The sequence below is a fragment of the Lycium barbarum genome, chromosome 12 (assembly GCF_019175385.1).
Source record: "Lycium barbarum isolate Lr01 chromosome 12, ASM1917538v2, whole genome shotgun sequence".
Lineage (NCBI taxonomy): Eukaryota > Viridiplantae > Streptophyta > Magnoliopsida > Solanales > Solanaceae > Lycium > Lycium barbarum.
Window position 1 is genome coordinate 90,249,592 of NC_083348.1, and position 19,894 is coordinate 90,269,485.

Below are 19,894 nucleotides of genomic sequence, written 5' to 3' on the forward strand. Positions count from 1 at the left end.
TCGTAACAGAGTAAAAAAAATACCAGAATCTCTAAAAAGGACCGAGACTCTCATTCTACATTAGGACGTCCTTTCACTTGAACTAAGATTACTTGTTATCATAATGAAAATAGCTCCCCACAACTCTGTCCAGCAGAGTAAAGACCATCAAACAAGACTTTTTCCAGGAGAAGTTCAGATATATAATATCCTTGGAAATTCAAATCTATAATCATTAACCTAGAAGGGTGAATCAGTTAAGAGTGACCCGGAATCTTTATTCCTCGGGAGTTTTGAGATTAGTTGAAAGTAGGAACCACGTTCTGCACATCCAACACAATATCCAATTCGGTCATAGGCAGCAAAGGTAAACACACAGCCCACTCCCCAAATGGGAAACACAGGTTGCAGGTTGCACTATTCGGGTTTCCGTTGAAAAGTGGAACCCGATTAATTCATTTCCAATCTCCAAAATGTAACATACCATTGAGACGAATCACCCATTGATACAATTTGATCTCAATAAAAGAGACCATGCTTACTCCCTACCCCCTATCCAAAGCATTCTCAACCGAAAAAGAGGAACCCACAAACTTGAACAAAACCAGCATTCTTCGAAAAATATTTTACAATGTCCAGTGTCATTCAATCTTATGCTCCAGAAAGCACAGTAATGACTAATGGGCCAGTTTCGCCACTGAAAGCTTAAAGTGAAAAGCAATACAACTTTGTGTTATCCTAATGATTAACCAGTCTTGTCATCTTTGACACTTTTGTTGTCTTTCTCACTTATGCGTGGGGTGTACTGGCTAGTAGATGATGGTGAATAGCCAGGAGCACTTGGTGAGTACCCTGCACTTGGACTGAAGAAAAACAGCTTTTAGAAACAAACATAAATCACCCTGCATTACGATCTGGTAAAGTAAATCCAACTAACCTGTATTGTGGAGAACTGGGACTATAATCTGGACTTGTACCTGAGTTGTTGTATGGGCTGAATTTGGGGGAAAAGAAAAAGAGAGAATTATTTCAAAAAATGATCAGGTAATAGTGTTCATTAAAATGCAGCAAAAGACGTGCTAAAACTAAAAAAGGAGGTTACCCTCAAACAACATAAGATTACTAGGATCGACCAATATTTCAGGCATTAAATCAAATACAGAAACACATGATTTACAGAAACACATGCAAATCATTTACCTGCTGGGACTGTAGGTTGGGCTTGAAGGAGAATATGATGGAGATGTTGGAGAGTACGAAGGTGACGTTGGACTGCAAACATAAAAACCGCATAATCACGTCATTAGTAATATATCTAGATCAGTCTGAAATCCACCAATACAAACCCCGACAACTTCAAAAACTAACTAGTTATTATGAAGCTGACTTCAAAACTAGAGATAAGTTAGGTAAAGCAACTTAGTTAAGAAGAATAGGGCCTACTAAAGTCACTGTATTATTATAAACACAGCCCGACTTAAGAACCTTTCCTGTCTCAGCAAAAGAATCACGACATCATATCAAAGTAAGGTTATTTACCTGTAACTTGGAGATGATGGGCTGTATGGACTAGAAGGAGACAGCTTCGGACTGGTTGGCGAATATGCAAGGGAGGGGCTGTATCTCGCCGAGGGATTGTAACTTGGTGATGTAGGACTGTATGATGGTGATGTTGGGCTGTAACTGGGAGATGTTGGGCTGTAACCAGGGGAGGTAGGACTGTATGCAGGAGAAGTCGGACTATATGATGGAGAAGTCGGACTATATGAAGGCGAGGTGGGGCTGTATGAAGGCGAGGTGGGGCTGTATGATGGCGAAGTGGGGCTGTAAGATGGCGAAGTGGGGCTGTAAGATGGAGAAGTAGGGCTATAGGCAGGAGAAGTAGGGCTGTATGCAGGCGAAGTGGGACTGTAAGCAGGAGAAGTAGGGCTATAGCTAGGCGATGTTGGGCTATAACTAGGAGATGTAGGGCTATAACTCGGAGATGTTGGGCTATAACTGGGTGATGTGGGTGAATATGACGGACTGGTTGGAGAATATGCTGGACTTGTCGGGCTGTAGCCAGGGGAGCTTGGGCTATAAGTGGGGGAAGTGGGGCTGTACCCAGGGGAGGTGGGGCTGTAACCAGGGGAAGTGGGGCTGTAACCTGGAGAGGTCGGGCTGTAACCAGGGGATGATGGGCTGTAACCAGGAGACGACGGGCTGTATCCAGGGGATGAAGTAGGAGAGAAAGCCATTCCGCCCACATAAGGAGAAAATTGAGCATCTGTAATCGGTGACATCCGCATATTATTTGGGCTCAGCAAATAACTTGGAGACATCATTCCGTCATGATATGGGGTTCCACTGATAGGTGAACGTCCAGGTGTCATGCCAAATTCAAGACCACCTTCCATGTAGCTAGGCAATGGAATCTCGATAGCTTGTTTCAACATCTCCTCATTGAGGTACAAAGAACAGCCTCCCGTGCCAATTGGTGCAAGCTGACCTAACATGATATTTTCTGTTACACCCCTCAAGTAATCTGATTCTGCATATACAGCAGCATCGAGAAGAATGTCCACCGTCTCCTCAAATGAGCATCTCATCATAGGACCAGTGTCGTTCCTGTTAATACCATGACGAGTAATGGCCATTAAATGACCACGGTAGGTCATGGTATCACACAATATGGCCAAATGTCGGTAGTTCACATAGGACCCATCAAAAGATATGACGACCCTCAACTCATCCAGCAATGCTCTACGAACTGCCTCAATACCAAGAACTTCAATAACTTCAATCAAGTGATTACTTGTCGTTCTACTTGCATCAACATCTTCATGCGTCATAACAGCCAAGAGATTCACACCCTCAGTGTCCAACATCCATTCATTTTCTGCTTTAAATCCTTCATTGTCATCAAACTTCTGCACCTTACTATTCTTTATGAACACTTTATTAATATCTGGAATTCCCCGGAGAGCCATCTCTGTAAGCATGTTACTCTCTATCTTCTTAAGGAATACATCATCCTCAGCAGATTCATCCAGTTCACCTTTTGGAGCTTCATCATTCATAATACGAATTCGAAGGATCAGCTTTTCAGCATTATCATCGTTAAAGATGCATGTCAAGTCATCATCAAATTCAAGGTTGATTTTTTCAGCAATGTCAGCCATGCTAAGTTTCTTATCCACCATCATTTCACGATTTAACTCTATACGAAGCAACCATGGGGAGATTTTGTCAGGGTCAATCTCTTCATCGGGCATTTCATAGTATGACTTGACGAATTCAACATCCTCCTCAATAAGGGTGCTCATAGGATCTGGATCATACCACACTTCTGTGGCTTGAGTAACGCTCCGCAAAGTGGTATATTCTAAGGCACACTGGACGGTTTTGGCCCTCTCTTTTGTTTTGCCTACCTCAGGTTTCAAGTACACAGAAAGAGAGGGTGTTTTGATTTTCTTGGCAACATTGATGATCTCCCTCAACCTGGGCACACCAAGAGTAACATTCTTGGCACTCACACCAGCATAATGAAATGTATTAAGCGTCATCTGTGTGGCAGGCTCACCAATAGACTGTGCTGCAACACAGCCAATCATCTCTCCTGGTGCGACAAGGGATTGCAAGAAGCGAGCCTCTATCTCACCAACTAGCCAATCGAAAGCCTCTCGACTAAGCCTATACTCCTTCAGAACCCTTTTACTAGCCAAGGCACTACGGAGCAAGATATTGAAGAAAAGAGTAGCATTCTTTTGAGCTTCCATGCTCAGATAATCATCGCCAGGAACAACCTTAAGCCTCTCTTGTAACTTATCAACAGCTTCCACAATCTCCATAGGATGCATATCAGAGGGTCTTCGGAAATCTATCTTAAATGTCTTTTGGGCATTTAAGACAAGCCTCTGAATGTTAACAGGAAGTGGCCAAGAATTGTCACCCGTTACAGCAATCTCTGTCCCAAGCTGGTGTCTATCAGCTTCAAGCTTCTGGACCTCTGCATCAAACACACTACGAATCTCCCGAATACCTTTTAGATCTTCGACAGCTTCTGGCAACATGTAACTTGGGTTCCAGTTAGGATCATCGATCTCATATGCATACATGTCATCAAATGTTGTTTTCTTTGCTTTCAGAGAATCCAGCTTCTGCGTCTCGATCCAAACAGAATCCATCCCATCTTCTCCATACAGAAACTGGATAACATCACCCAATGAATTCCTAACAGTACCATCATACTTGACCATTATATCCTCCATGGCCTTCACTAACCGCCTCTGGATGTACCCGGTCTCAGAAGTTTTTACAGCAGTATCAATTAGACCTTCTCTACCACCCATAGCATGGAAGAAAAACTCCTGTGGGGTCAGTCCCCGGAGATATGAGTTCTCCACAAAACCACGACTTTCTGGACCATAATCATCCTTGGTAAAATGAGGAAGAGTACGGTCTATGAACCCAAAAGGAATACGTTTCCCTTCAACATTCTGTTGCCCCACACAAGCAGTCATTTGAGATATGTTGATAAAACTTCCTTTGGACCCAGCAGTAACCATAGCTTTAAGATTATTGCTCTCTGATAAACTCTTCTCAGCACTGCTTCCAGCATCATCACGAGCTTTATTCAACACCTGAGATTACGACGAAAACATTATTAAAAAGTTATCACAAAAAAAGAAAGAGGAAAAGATGGATGTCAATTTACAAAAGGTAGGTACCTGATTCACTCTGTTCTCGAATGATTCCATCATAGTTCGCCCTGGTTCAGCTTCTAATTGCTTCTCTTGAGCAGCTTTAATAAGTTCTTTGACTTTGGCTTTTGCATTCGAGATAGTTTCATTAATTTTCTCCATGGTTGAAGCATCAGCAATTGTATCTCCTATTCCAATGCTAAAAGCTTGCTGAAGAAGCCAATAATTAACCAGCCACTGTGTATGTCCCAGAAACTTGCGAGCAGCATCCGGCCCAACCTCCTCCCTGTTTGCAGAGGCAGGGTTAACTTAGGGAAAAAATGACAATGACTCAGCTCATCCACCTCACATCAACTAGTGACAACATACTCACATAAACAGGAGGAGGAAAGCGAGCCACATAGAGCATCACAAAATGGTTATTGTCTAGAAAGGTATTTAGGTTTGATATAAAACCAACCACAAGTGAATGGGCCCAGATGCAAACTTGATATGAAAGCAAGATATAAGGCCAGGGGAACAAAATAGAAATACAAAATTCTGAAAATGCATACCATATAACATGAATCAGACTTCCAGTGGACGTTCCAAGGGTCTTTTTGCAGAGAGTACCAGATAGCAACTCCCCTTTCTCTATTCTAACTTGAGTATCTCCAGGAGTTATGTACCCTTTTTCTGTATCATTATGCCATGCAGAATATCTTAACAGATTTATTTGTTTTGGTATGATGAGGTTAAACACTTGCTTTCCGGTCCAAAGTGGCCTTGGTTTCAGAATCGCTGGAGCGGGTACTTTCCCGTCAAAATCCTCCCACCACATTAAGATGTTCATAAAGACATCCTGCAAACCGAAAGTAAGCAGTCTTTACTAAGTTATGCAAAATCATTAAATATTTTAATGGAAAGTGCTTTGAAACGGCACAAGAGGATTCTCACCTTTTCTATAAAGGTGTCCCTTTTAGTGACTTTTCGGCAACCTAAAAGGGTATCCTGGACGATACCCATTACAGGCCTATTTGCCTGGGGTGAAACAATACACTTAGGGACCATCATAAGCTCCAGCACCTCAGCTCTGGTTTCAAATGACTGGGGAACATGCATGTTCATTTCGTCACCATCAAAATCAGCATTGTAGGGAGAAGTGACAGATAAATTCAAGCGGAAAGTTGAGTATGGCATGATCTTGATCCTATGCCCCATAATAGACATTTTGTGTAAACTCGGTTGCCGATTGAAGAGAACAAAATCCCCATCATTCAAGTGCCTCTCAACCTGCATTGGCAGCATTGGATGTTAGGGAGGCTGTCTTAGATATCAAAAGCTCTTCAATAACTTGGGAACTGGAAGAAACAAACCTTATATCCTAGTTCAAGGTGCTGATCGCTGCTCTTCTTCAAGTACCGGAGATCAAGCCTTTGGCCATCATCCCTAATTATATACTTGGCCCCGGTTTTACCAGGAGGTGGATGAGGTCCATTTTCAACAAGCTCCTTTAACCTGTTTGAAAAACCCACCTTTCAATCAGCACAAATTTATACAGTTCAAAATTTCTTTCTTTTTTCAAGTGGGTTGGTGAGTGTGGTTCATTTCGACAAGAACAACAACACACCTTTCAATGTTATATGGTGTCACTGTTTCTGGATAAGTGAGATTCAGAGCAATACTCCATGGAACTCCCAATTGATCAATGTTAATAGTTGGATCGGGAGTGATCACTGTCCTAGCAGAAAAGTCTACTCTCTTGCCCATCAGATTGCCTCTGATCCGACCTTCCTTTGACTTTAATCTACTACATATTGATTTAATAGGTCTACCTGATCTTTGCGTAGCCTGAAAGGTTAGAATATGTAAAATTCAGCAATTAGAACTTAGTGGAGTTTCAAGAGTTCCAACAGTTAAAAGAAAAGGATACTCAAAAGAGAAAATCAGCATACTCTTGGTTGTCCAGGCAGATCATTATCAAAATATGTAGCTATATGAAATTGCAATAGCTGTGCAAACTCCGAAATGATGTGTGCCGGAGCCCCATTCCTTTCCTGCCTCTTCAAATTCTCGTTATGACGAATAATCATGGCCAGTTGATGTGTTAAATCATCCTAAATGAAATTTAACAGAAAAAGGTAATCCTTAGATTGGCACAATTTTCTAGAATTTTATGAAATGAACAAGAGAAGGTACAGACAAAGCGAAACTTTTAGCAACAGTACACTAAGCTCTCGACCTCAACAGGAAAATGAATACCTCGCTCCTTGACGAAGTATCCATCATCACAGAGGGACGAACAGGTGGTGGTGGTATAGGAAGTGCTTGAAGAATCATCCAATCTGGCCGAGCATACTCCGGGTTAAGGCCAAGCAGCAAGCAATCTTCGTCACTTACCCTCTTCAGTATGCTCAACACCTACAAGATGAGGTATAATATTAGACAGGTTGAGAGATCATCCAAGAAAACCAAAACACCTAGGGAAAACATTCACATACCCTTTCAGCAGAGAGTTGTTGTTTCCTTTCAACTGGTTCTGGCATCTGCTCCGGGTCATCACTCTTTTTCTTTTGCATCTTATATTCAGCAACCATTTTCATACCATCTATTGAAATTTTTGGCTGCTGTGCACCACAGCCACCTCTACTCTTCTTGACAGGTGTTTCCGAATCTTGACCTTGTACATCAATTTCATCCCCTCCTTCACATTTTGTTTTATTTTTGCAGGCATCCAACATCTTTCTCAGCCTGTTTTTAGGATTCCTGATTCTCATGGCTTGCTTGAATTTGGGATCCTCCTGCACAAAATCGGAAAAACCACGGAATCAATAATCCATCCCAGAGCTACATTGAGCATCAGAAACAATAGTCTAGATAATGGATACAGACCACTTCCTTCTTTATGAGACGTCAAGATAAGACCCCTTTTTTTCCCTCTTCATTCATCAGTGAAACCGTAAAGGAGTGTAGTAAGACCGTAACGGAATTAGAGCTGTCTTAATATTAAAGATCACTCCTACACATAAATTATAGTCCAATTTTCACTGTTCAATAAGTAAACTATCAAAAGGTAATGAGTTTGACTACTCTTTAGATAGAAAACTTTCTGTCTCTCTCCCTCTTCTAACAAATTTTGCACCCTTCACAAGAAAAATACCAGTCACTAAAGTACCAAATCCAGATTCACTAATACATAGAAACTACCTCCTAAAAAGGATCATGTCGATATAATAGCAAATACTGTTTTATCACCACTTTTGAAACTTGTTTAGCTAGTTTCAAACAGAAGGAAAAACAATTGGCAAACCTCAATACTCTCCAAATTTAATCGTTTACTCACTTATAATTTAATATTACTAACTTCAAAAATCTCCCCAGTAGTAATACACATAGGCTCAGTAATTCAAGTCAAGACCATTCCTTCTTCACCTAAAAATACTAACTCTAACCACAAACCACAATATTTCATTGTATGCAAAGTTTCAACCTAACAAAATTCAAGTACCTCATCTGCCAGAATTTTGGAGCAGTTGAAGCAGACACAACGAAGGATACTAAGTACAGGTTTCATAAACCCAATATGAAACATAGGCTTAGCTAGCTCAAGATGACCAAAATGCCCTGGACACTCAGCCATGTTAGCCATACACGTCTCACACTTCATCTTTCGATCAATTGTCCCAAGCCGAGGATCACTCAAACCTCCCGGCTTGGGTTTCCCTCTCTCCGTAGTCTCACCATGCTCAATATGCACCACTGACATTTGTCTCTGCAATTACAAAACAAGCCAAATCAATTTCGTTCAAAATAAACCCTAGATAATTCAAATAAGTGAATTAGGGATTGGAAATTTACAATTTCGTCCGGGCTGACAATGCCGAACTGGACCATCCGGACTTTGGCAACCTCCGCCGGTGAATAAGGGAAGCGCAAATCCATGGTGGCGCAATCTAGGTTTCAACTTTACAGTAATTAATTAAGCAGTTTCGATAATTGTAATATGGGGTTTTGATTTATAGATGCTTATAGTTTCTATTTTAGTACTCGATTCTCAGTTAGTTTCAGTTGATTAGTAGGGATCTGAATTTTGCTTTCGCTCTTTGTCTCCTCTCGATTTGAGAAGAGGCTTTGCAAACAAAGGCGAGAAGGAGGGCAATATGAGGGTATTTATAGAATATCCACCGCCCTATGGCGCAAGGAAAGACGCGGATGCTAACTTGGGCCGGGTGCGTTTTGAGAGTTAAATGGCCTTTGCTAAAGTGCGCTTATATGGCGAGTCTATGATATCCTTTCTATTTTAGGAGTAGGAGAAGAATAATGAAAAATATTTATATTTTATACATAGAAATATGTCCATCAATTGTAAGTGCCAGACAAGTTCATTCACATAAAATTTATTTTTACTTATAAATAGTTAATTAATTAATGTGTCTTCATTCTCAATTTATTACCTGGAACGGCGCAAATGGTAAATTAATTAGTACTCCCTCCGTGTCATAACAAGTGTCACCTTAACCAAAAACACGCATATTAAGAAATCAACAATACAATATAAAATTTACTAAATTACCCCTATATAACAAAAATACATTATTCTTATCTCTTGATTAGAGCATGCACAAGTAGTAATCCTTTTGACATTGAGAATCCAACAATAACAAGTTACTATGTGACTTTTCTAATCATCATTTAGATGTTAACTTGTGAGTTTTTGTCTAAGGGTAGAGTTGAAAAAAACTATCCAATTTATGTCTTGATTTTCTAAGGTGACACTTATTATGTAGGGGTGTCAATGGTACGGTTCAGACGGTTATTTTATAAAATTTATACCGTACCAATTTTTCGGTTATTTCATTTTGTAGAGCCAAAATTAGACATCTCGAAACCGTCTCTTCATGTCGGTTTCTCTTTAGTATCGGTACAGTTCGGTTAAGTAATTAATACTATAGGTAAAATAAGAAAAAAGAAATTGTCTTTTCTTAATATTGCTAAAAGTGACAAGTAGAAGAATGTTCCGTACAAACGAAAAGGTTACTCTCTCTGTCCCAATTTATGTGATACCGTTTAACTTGGCACGAAGTTTAAGAAATAAAGGAAGACTTTTAAAATATGTGGTCCAAAATAAGCCTTATATAAATGTGTGGCTTTAAATTATCTCATAAAGTTAAATTATTTCTAAATATAGAAAGATGACTTTCTTTTTTAGACCGACAAAAGAGAAATGATGCGACATAAATTTGGACATCCAGAGTACTATAAAAAAAATACTTATTCCTCACGCGCGACAAATAAAAAAGAGAAAATGAAAAGGCCCTTTTTAGTGAAACGAAGTGAGATAAATTCATAAAACCTATTTTTAGGTAAATTAAGACACAATATCATACATACTTCTATATGACTTTGACAAACACTCTCTAGATATTTTTACTGATTAAAAGGTGATGAATCAAGAAAACATGAAAGATGACAAGAATAGAGATTGATCTCACTATTTTACGATAGTGTAAAATAATGTTAAGCAAAAACAAATATATTTTAGATCGCACGAGGGGAAAAATCAATGAAGATGAGACTCAATAACTGAGACTACTAAGATTGAGTATCCGTTAAGAGAATTTAAAATCACACGAGAGGAAAAATGTCTAATATTTTGTAGCTTTCTATCCAAAATCGTTGGAATACCTTGTAGCTTAGTAGTTACTACTCGAAATGCTAGAACTAATTTAAGTTCAATAGGAGTAATATAATAGGTTTTAGAGTTGGAATTTTAGGTGTTAATTATGTTGCCAACTCGTAATTGTTTTCATCATCCCAAACCCAAGGCGAAAATTTTAATATTTTATAGTATGTAAATTTAATATATAAAATATATTTTACTTATATTTACTTATTCGGTTCGGTATTTTTTCGGTTTGTTTTTATAAAATTAAAAACCAACCTAATTATTCGGTACGATTATAAATTTATATAAAAACCGTCGGTTTTATTAAAAGAAACCTAAAAATCGGTTCGGTACGGTTCGGTTGGTTAAGTCGGTTTTTGGAAAACCATTGACACCCCTCGCTGACAATGTATTATGAGACAATTTTTTTTGGCTAAGGTGACATTTATTATAGGACAAAAATTTTAGGCTAAAGTGACACTTATTATGGAACGGAGAGAGTATAATTTAGTGTATGTGTCGAATTTATGGAAAAAAATTGATAAAATGTGATTAACATAAACGTTACGATAAGATAAAGACTTTGTATTTGAAAAATTTAATCTAATCGTAATTTTGATATTTATTTTGCTTAATCTATTCTAATCTGTATGATAATTTTTTTCTTAAGCTTTTTAAAATGTATGATGCAGTTATATTTCTATTAAGCTTTAACTTTTAATAATTAATAACGTCCGTCAGTCAATTATTTATATGCAGGCACAATAAATTTAGTAAATAAAAAAAGTTATATATTAATGAGTGTCATCTTCTTGGTGAGTATCTACTTCCTGAAGAACTGTTGCAAAAGCCTCAGAAGTAATTCTTTACATGGAGTATCTTGAATAATTAAAAGTTTTCTCAATTTCTACGATCCTATGTTGAAGATCCGAAAGTTGAGGAGAGTCCCTAGCTTCGTGTATTTGAATTTCTTTAGCGAATGTTCTAGGAATTTCATAAGGTCTAAATAATGGAATAGAAGAAGTGGAAGTCTCTGCGGGTTTAGCAGATACTGACAAGGATGGTTTTGAAATCAAATATTCACCAAAGGTTTGTAAATATTTGTTGGTGTAATTATTTTGTTCAAAAATACTTTTAATTGTTGTAAATAATATATAATAAGTGAATGTCCATGTATTATATAATATATATTTATTTACTTGGAGAGAAAGGTTTGGTTGGAGACCAATGTAACTAGGTAATAACTATAATTACTATGGGACTCATCTAGTTAGAATCTAACTAATTACTTGGTGACCAAGTATTTGTATTCCTATAAATAGAAAGGTTTTATGTCCTTAGCATATCATCAAAAAGATGACAATAAAATTTCATCTTAAGCTTACTCTCTAATTCTCTTATTTCACTCTCAATTTGTATTATTTTATATCACGTTATTAGCACGAAGTTCTAACCAATTGAGATAGTAAAATGTTGCCAGTAGCATCCTTAAGTGTTGATAATACAGTGGCTTTATGCGAGGATTCCAGGTAAGTAATACTCTTCAAGATGAAACACACTTTTAGTCATCGAATGTTGAATTTTTGACGTTGCCATGTCTAACAGCCAAAACATCTTTTATGTTGTTCCATGTTTATCACGAAAGCTTATATGCCATATTTGTAATCCATATTTAATTCACGTATGAAACAATCTTATATATGGATGAGTATGCTGAAGTTATAAACATGGATATTTTGATCTATATATGGCTGGATTCCCCTTTTAGGAGTGGGTAATCTATGTTTTGTTATACTGCTTGAACGCGTCCAGCTAAAGTCATGCCCTAGCTCCCCTTATTTATATCTTTTGAATTCTTCAAGTTATATACCTTTGATTCTAACTATGAGCAGAAACAAATTTGCTCGCACTTCGGCAGATCATAATTATTGCGATCAGAAAATAAATTATAGTAAACCTGAAGTTTACTAGCGAGAAAAATGGTCATCATATTGAGACTACAAATGATTGGAAAATTGAATATGTCCAACTTATTACGGGTAGGGACACGTGTGTAAAGCGTTACCCGAGCATGATGAGATCGCATGTCACAATAAACCAGAAGTTTTGACATAAAATCTCATGCAATTGTAAATTCGAAGTTTACTAAAATAAATAGCACTTGTCACGGTAAACTTGAAGTTTATGGGTACAGATTATTTTATCAGTTGACAAGATCATTTTGATTGTCCTGATTTAAATCTGATGTGCTAATTAAGTATTCGAAATATATTGAAGAACTAGAAGATTCTTCAAGAATTTGTTTGTGTTGCTTGTTCTCATGATAAGTTGATTACACCAGCTAATGTTATGATTGAATCCCCTAAATTTTGAAAAATATAAAAGGTGAATGTGGACCCCTTCACCTGCCATGTGATGTCTTAAATAGATGTATCTACGAGACGATCACATGTAAGTTTATTGTCAACTGGAAGTTTGACATTTACAAAGTTGCTTGCTCAAAATAATTGAGTTGGAAACACAATTTTCAGGATATGTAATCAAGACAATTCATCTTGATAAGTTGGTTTATATCTAAGCTGGTTTGGCGTTGGATGCCTCCATTATATAGCTAAACCATTGCTTATGAGAACAAAGCTTCGGATGTTGGTCTGAGATATAATATATTGCATACAATGACACTTGTATTCTTCAGACCAATAAATTATGCGAAATTCTCCCCTCATAATTGGTTCTGGGTCAGGAACAAAATATTTCCATCTTGTAGCTTTTGATGTGCGTTATATGATTAATGGATATACTATAAATGCACGTAGATGGATTTCTCAAAGAAAATGAGAATATGTGTTAGTTTTTCTAACATAAGGGGAAAGAATATGCAAATAAGAAATATGTTTTGAATTATCATCAGTATGATCCTCAAATAATTCAAGTAAAATGCTGGAAGCATTTGTTGATCCAACTATTTCATATTTCATCTGCAAAATTCTCCTAACATCCCCGAAGGACAGAGTCTACAACATGCATGGAGCATGGTAGACCAATCGGTTCCAAATATAATAATCCATGAAAAAAGGGAGGAGCAAATGATCATAATAAGGAGGCAAAGTGCTCTTGAAGAGCCGACGACATAACACTTCATGAAACCTTATGCGAGGTTCAAGTACCTGAAAATAATGAAGTGATGAGATCTCAATAAGTTATGTCGAATTGCGAACCGATACAACATGATATCTTGTCGACAATATTTTGATAGAATATAGCGCGCAATATTGTATAAGGTTGTGAGGATTTGATTTCTACGTCTCTTAAAGCATGTTGATGTAGAAATAATTACCAAGTAAAATAATGCATCTTGGTAAACGTAATGTTTATTGGGCCAGCAGTCCAAACATCAAAAAATGTCACATTATTTATACTGATGGATGCTGTCACAGATGTGGCTTACTTGATGAAATTTATATGAAAATTCCTGAAGAACTTAAAATGCCTGAAGCAATTAGTTCAAAGTCTCGGAAAATGTATTTAATCAGAATACAAAGATCATTATATGCTCTAAAACAATCAGGGCGTATGTGGTACAATCGCCTCAGTGAGTACTTGGTAAATGAAGGTTATATAAATAATGTCATTTGTCCATGTGTTTTTATTAAGAAAACAAAATCAGAGTTCGTTATAATTGTTGTTTATGTTGATGACATAAACCTAATTGGAACTCCAGAAGAGCTCAAAAAGGCAATCAAATATATAAAGAAAGAATTTGAGATGAAAGATCTGGGAAAAACAAAACATTGTCTTGGTTTGCAGATTGAACATTTGACAGATGGGATCTTTATCCATCAATCTGCTTATACCTAAAAGGTTTTAAAACGATTTTACATGGACAATGCGCATCCTTTAAGTACTCCAATGGTTGTTCACTCACTTAAAGTGAGTAAAGATCCATTCCGACCTCAAGAAGAGAATGAAGAGCTTCTTGGTCCTGAAGTACCATATCTTAGTGCAATTGGTGCACTTATGTATCTTGCTAACGCTATAGCTTTTACAACTTCTTCCTTTTCCTCGAGAATTGGTACTTTGTATTACTGTTGCGATTGCCACTGTCCTTTTTTTTTTTTAAAAAAAATTCTTGATGTAATTTGGTATTCACTGTCTCTATTGACTGCATCAAAATTTGGAGTTGAATTTAAATATTAAATTTAAAGTGAGTTTTGAAATTTTATCATTTGAGTGCGTTTTCGCTTTTTTCTCCATAGAAGAAAACGAATGTAGAGTTTGATGATGATGATAGACGGGTCGGGCGAGGCGGGTCAATAAAAAAAGTGGATAATTTTTTTGAAATCCGGTAATTTGAGAGTATTTGAAATTTCTATCCAAATAGGAGTATAAGTGTGAAGTTTAAAGATGATAGGGGTATTTTTGTTAACTTTTATTGACGAAAGATATATTTAACTAATAAAATAATGTAGAGGGGTTATACTCGACCCTTTTTCCCTTTTTCTTAACCTTAACCCAATTTCCGAAAGGAAAGGAAAAGAGTCCTTGTTGCCGGCCAACTTCTAGATTATCATTCTTTTCAACGCCTCGCCATATTCATGTAGACGCGGTTTTGACACTCCACAATCCAATTCATCTTCCCCAAAATTTCCCCTTCATAAAAACCCCTTTCCTTCACCAAACCCTCTCACCTTCAATTCAAACATGGCATCAATCTACAGTTGTAAAGAATGCCGTACAAATTTCAATCTCCACACCACATATCTCTACCCACCTGATTTTTACTTCGAAGCAGGCAACAAAGGTACTCTATCTTTCTCAGCTATTGATTCATCCAACTTCAAGTTCAAGAAAGAAGATAAAATTAGACCCTTTTTCGAGACCCTTGATTATTGGGGTATCCAGAGGAAAAGGACCAAGATGATGTGTATGAATTGTGGGAAGCTTGTGGGTTATGTGTATGATGATGGGCCACCCATGACTGATAGTCCGGGTCAGTTTCATTTTGGGCCTAGTCAGGTTATTCCTAGAGCACCAAGGTATAGGCTAAAGAATAAGGCTTTGAAGATTACTACTGAGACTTGACATGTGTTACAATTTTTATATTTTGGCTAATTTCTAGATGTTGGGGGTTTGTATTTGGACTTAGGAGATGTATGACATTCTGCATAAGAGATTTTTGATTGTCGCAGATGTTGGTTTTGTTATTTGTTTTATTTTGTGTAAATATTCATACTGGATGAATAAAAAGACTACCTTTTTGACTTTCTTTACAGAAGTTTTTAGAAGCTGAATTAAAAAATTTCCTTTAAAAAAAGGATGAAAGCTAAGGACCATTTTTTGTTTTGATGCTAGAATCAGAATTTTGAACAATGGATGAGCGAAACTTAGCATTAGTGAGCTTTAAATGCTTTGAACTGTTTCTTGTGTTTTGCTAGGATAAGAAGTTTGAGTAGCAGTATCATGTTCTTTTGTTACAACAACAACAACAACCCAGTGCAATCCTACAAGTGGGGTTTGAGGAGGGTAGAGTGTACCCTACCATGGTAGGTAGAGAGACTGTTTCTGATAGACCCTCGGCTCAAATATATCATGTTCTTTTGTTAATAAGTAATTTTGTGATTTAGATTATTAGATGTAGGGAGGCTCCTGCCTGTAGATAACCTTAGGATTTGGACTGAAAAAGCTAGTAAATTAACAACTGTGCCAACTAATTTTTAGGCCATCTCTAATGATTTTGGCATCTCTGATTATTGCAATAATTTTCTTCCTTGGAGATAAGAGGCACGGTCAGTGATTGTCCTGTTTGTTATAGATTTTTCCTTGAAGAATGAGGTTGATACTGTAGTCAATGGAAGTCTGTATCAAATGGCCATGCATACGTTTTTGCTCTGTAGCTTTTCGTTTCTTCCTTGTCTTTCAATCATATGGCCCTTGTCCATTCTCATTAGCAGTAGCTTTCCTGGTGAGACCTTCTTCCATATGACAACCTTTGGCGCTGATATATTGATTTTGCCTCCAGGAAATCAATTATGGTCGTTAAATCCTTACTGCTTTAGCACTCAACATTAAAGATGTTTGTCCACAATATCTTTTTTGAGGTCACACATATGAATGTAACAATAATTTGCCTACTTATTATGCTATTTTATGGTCTTGTTAAAGACTTTCTCCTTGTAATTTATCTTATGAGGAATGCTACCTCCATGTAGCTTATATAGAATAGTTGATGATGCATTTTCTGATTACAACAACACCTACATATCCAGTGTAATCCCACGAGTGGGTCTGGGGAGGGTAGAGTGTACGCAGACCTTACCCTTACCTTGGGGAGGTAGAGATGCTGGTTTTCCGAAAGACCCTCGGCTCAAGGAAAAGCATTTCAAAGCAGTTCGGAAAAGGTTCATTGTTGCAGTAGCGTAGTATGAATAAAAAAAGGATGTTCAAGATTTTGTTTATATTGACAGAACAAGACCACTACCTTTTCCTTCAGAGCTATGTCCTCTGGAGAAGGAGAGACAGTTTATTTTTCTGAGAAGATTTGTGTTCTATTAGAAAATATAGAGCACTTTTAGTGTTAGGGAACCTAAAACATTAGATGTTGGATTGAGACGGGTCTGAATAAAGCGATATACATAGCGATGATTCATATAGTTAACCCCAACTAGATTGAGATTGAGGTGTAGTATTATGTTGTTATTCTGACCATTGGCCTTGCCAAATTATTAGTCATCTTATCTGGATCTTTCAAAGATGCAATTATAAGCCAACTGATGGAGGTTGAAGACCGGTGGTTCCTCCCTTTCCCAGGGGGAAAAGCTTCTATATATTTATCTTGATAATGAACATTAAGTTCAAGCATGTGCCTTTGGGTATGTTTGTGCTGGGAAAAGAAACATCGTATCAGGAAATGTTTTGGTTGGGGTGGGGGGGTTGGAGAGGAGGAAGATAAAAATTATACCCAAGGTTGATCTTAGTAGTTGTAACTTAAAGAGATCCTGATGCAGAAATGTACTGACTGAGGCAATTGGTGTAACTGTTACGATTATGACTGGACAAGAGTCATTTAAAACTTCTTTTTCCTTTTGTTTTGTGTATATAAATTTATGTTGAGGGAAGGCAAGCTATGTTAAAGTTTCTTGATCGAAGAGATTGTGCATATTGCCCACTGGCCCCGCTACATTCATAAATTTCTGACACCAATATCATTCCTAGCATTCTAACTCGACCCGGTAATGAGATGGTGTTCACTGTTGCTTAGCAAAGGGACCAGGTAGCAAGACACAAAAAAGAACAACATGCTGGTGATTATATCATCTAGTTAATTGGTGAAATCATACCGAACTGCTGAACTAAGGATTATGATGTCTGTTTTATTAGTAAATTAAGCTAGTGGTTTAGAGGTCTTGATCAATGACATATTCTTCTGACATTGGCTCCAAAGATTTCTGGAAGTTTCCCAGATTCATGTTTAGAGGTCTGTAGCTCAATTGTAGCTTCTGTAGTATGGCTCGCTGGTTAATCCATGTTATGTGCCTACTCTTTTGAACATCAAACCTGTAAATCCTCCAGCATCGGCTCCAACATAATTTCCAATATTCTAAAATCTTAAGGCACCCTTATGCTTGTGTCTACCAGTTAAATTTTGTGTCTGATTTTTGTCTGCGTATGGTGGATCATCTATTCTAAATCAGTCCTATTCAGAAGAAAAAGTGCTCCTGGGAGGAGTCTCAACCTAGCTTGCTGTAAGGTTTGAAAGTTTTATTTGAACAATAGCTACTAACCAAAACCTTTGAGTTTCCAAATTCAGTTCTCAGAAAATCCAAAACAAAATTTCGAGCTTTCAATAATATGAAATGATGAGTGTGGAGAAGCTCAAAACACCAGAGACAGGAGTTCAGCAAGAGATTCTAAATCCAACGAGAATGCTATTGAGTAATAGTCACTTGGACTCTGAAATGAAGCGGAGTGCAGTTGATTGTATGGCTGCTGGTAAAAAGTTAAAGAAGACCCCTGCACCACCTTCACTACCACTACGACTACAAAGCATGGAGGTTTTTCCTTGCAGGGAACTGTCAGTTAAGCCGATGGCCGCGGCAAGCCTGACAAATAAGGAGATTGCTAAAATATTGGAAGCAGAAGCCCAAGACTGCACAAGATCACTTGATCTCCATTTAAGGCTGCAGCTCGAAACGGGGCAGCCAATCTCTTGGCGAGGTTTCATATCAATTTCATTAAAGATGTCATTAGAACTTACAGATGAGTAAATTTTGATTGATGAATCATCGTACATTCACCTAGGTGATGCCTATAGGAATAGCATTCTGCTAATTCGTCCAGAATTCAGGTTGTTGATTATTTAAGGGTCTTTTGTCCTGCTTATCATTTGTTTAACACCTATCAGCTAGGATTTGCTTCCCATCTGTCAAGGATTCCTCATCCTATGCCTTGCCCTGATTGGTATAATTTTTTTTTTTTATATTATAAAGTAAGGCATTTAAGGGTAGGAGATCAGTCAAATCATACAATTTATAACTTACTCTACAACTTTTCCATCTTAGAATAGAAACGAAAACTATTGAGTGCTAAATTTTCTCCGTGTATCCTCCTAATAAGATTCCTTAGAAAGTCAAATTGATCCAGTGGGCCAATTATAATAATTTGAAGGACAATGCAATAGTAGATGTTCATTAAGTTAAGTTATTATTCTATATGTCTGCCCCAGTAAGCAAAAGCAATCTAGGTTGCATTTTTATAAATTTGTTTTCTCATTGGCTTGGCTGGTGGGGCCACAATAACGTGGAATGAAAAAAATATGTTGGATGAGTATACCTTGTTATTTTCTCTCTCTTGAATCTTTTTTGAAGCTGGAAGAAGAGATGCTTAAGCTACTCTTTTGATTTTTTTTTTTTGGTCTCCCTTTCTTCCTCATCGACTCAATCTATGCATTAGTGTGATTTGAACTGTCAAGATACTTTGCAGATTTCTTCTGGGGGCAGACTGATAACAAAAAGAGGTACCATTGGAGTTCTTGGGCAAATATGTGCTACCCTCAACATGAGGGGGTACAGGTTTCAAAAGCATTGAGGACATATGTAAAGTGTTTGCTGCCAAAAGATGGTGGAGAATAAGAGCTGAAGATAATCTATGGTCTCAGTTTATGATGGCCAAGTATTGTCAAAGAAGTCATGTAGTGGCCAGGAAAATTCAAGGTTGTCAATCTTTTGTCTGGAAGGAATTATTAAGAAGCAAAGCTGATATAGAACCTCATATATTATGGAGGATAAATGAAGCTAAAATATCCTTTTGGTGGGATAATTGGACAGGCATTGGTCCTCTAGCTATGCATCACCAATCTGAAAATAACCCAGGTACTCTCATGGTGTCAGACTGTCTAGAAGGAAACAATTGGGATATGGACTACATATCAAAGTTGCTGCCACCTGAAGTTTGCTACATCATTCAGAGGGTAGAAATTGGGCAGAGAAACAAGAAGGACCAGGCCATTTGGACTGTTAATTCTTCTGGAAATTTCACCTGTGCCAGTGCATTTCAAGTTCTAAGGAAGAGACTACCTGAAGCTCCTATATGG

General features: G+C 37.5%; 2 protein-coding genes across 2 annotated transcripts; one reads left to right on the forward strand and one right to left on the reverse strand.

Annotated features, from left to right (window-relative positions):
- Window positions 1-384: 384 nt before the first annotated feature.
- On the reverse strand, window positions 385-8,790 carry LOC132621433 (DNA-directed RNA polymerase II subunit RPB1). The gene is made up of 14 exons (XM_060335698.1): window positions 8,499-8,790; window positions 8,149-8,412; window positions 7,142-7,441; window positions 6,903-7,061; window positions 6,596-6,757; window positions 6,271-6,491; window positions 6,017-6,158; window positions 5,598-5,933; window positions 5,216-5,502; window positions 4,689-4,947; window positions 1,519-4,601; window positions 1,180-1,251; window positions 917-973; window positions 385-842 (listed from the first exon to the last, which is right to left on the reverse strand). Exons 1-14 carry the CDS (start codon window positions 8,580-8,582, stop codon window positions 725-727), a joined length of 5,544 nt encoding a protein of 1,847 aa, XP_060191681.1. The 5' UTR covers window positions 8,583-8,790; the 3' UTR covers window positions 385-724.
- A 6,015-nt stretch (window positions 8,791-14,805) lies between these two features.
- LOC132621586 (uncharacterized) lies at window positions 14,806-15,580 on the forward strand. Its single transcript, XM_060335914.1, has one exon. It carries the CDS (start codon window positions 15,007-15,009, stop codon window positions 15,385-15,387), a length of 381 nt encoding a protein of 126 aa, XP_060191897.1. The 5' UTR covers window positions 14,806-15,006; the 3' UTR covers window positions 15,388-15,580.
- Window positions 15,581-19,894: the final 4,314 nt, after the last annotated feature.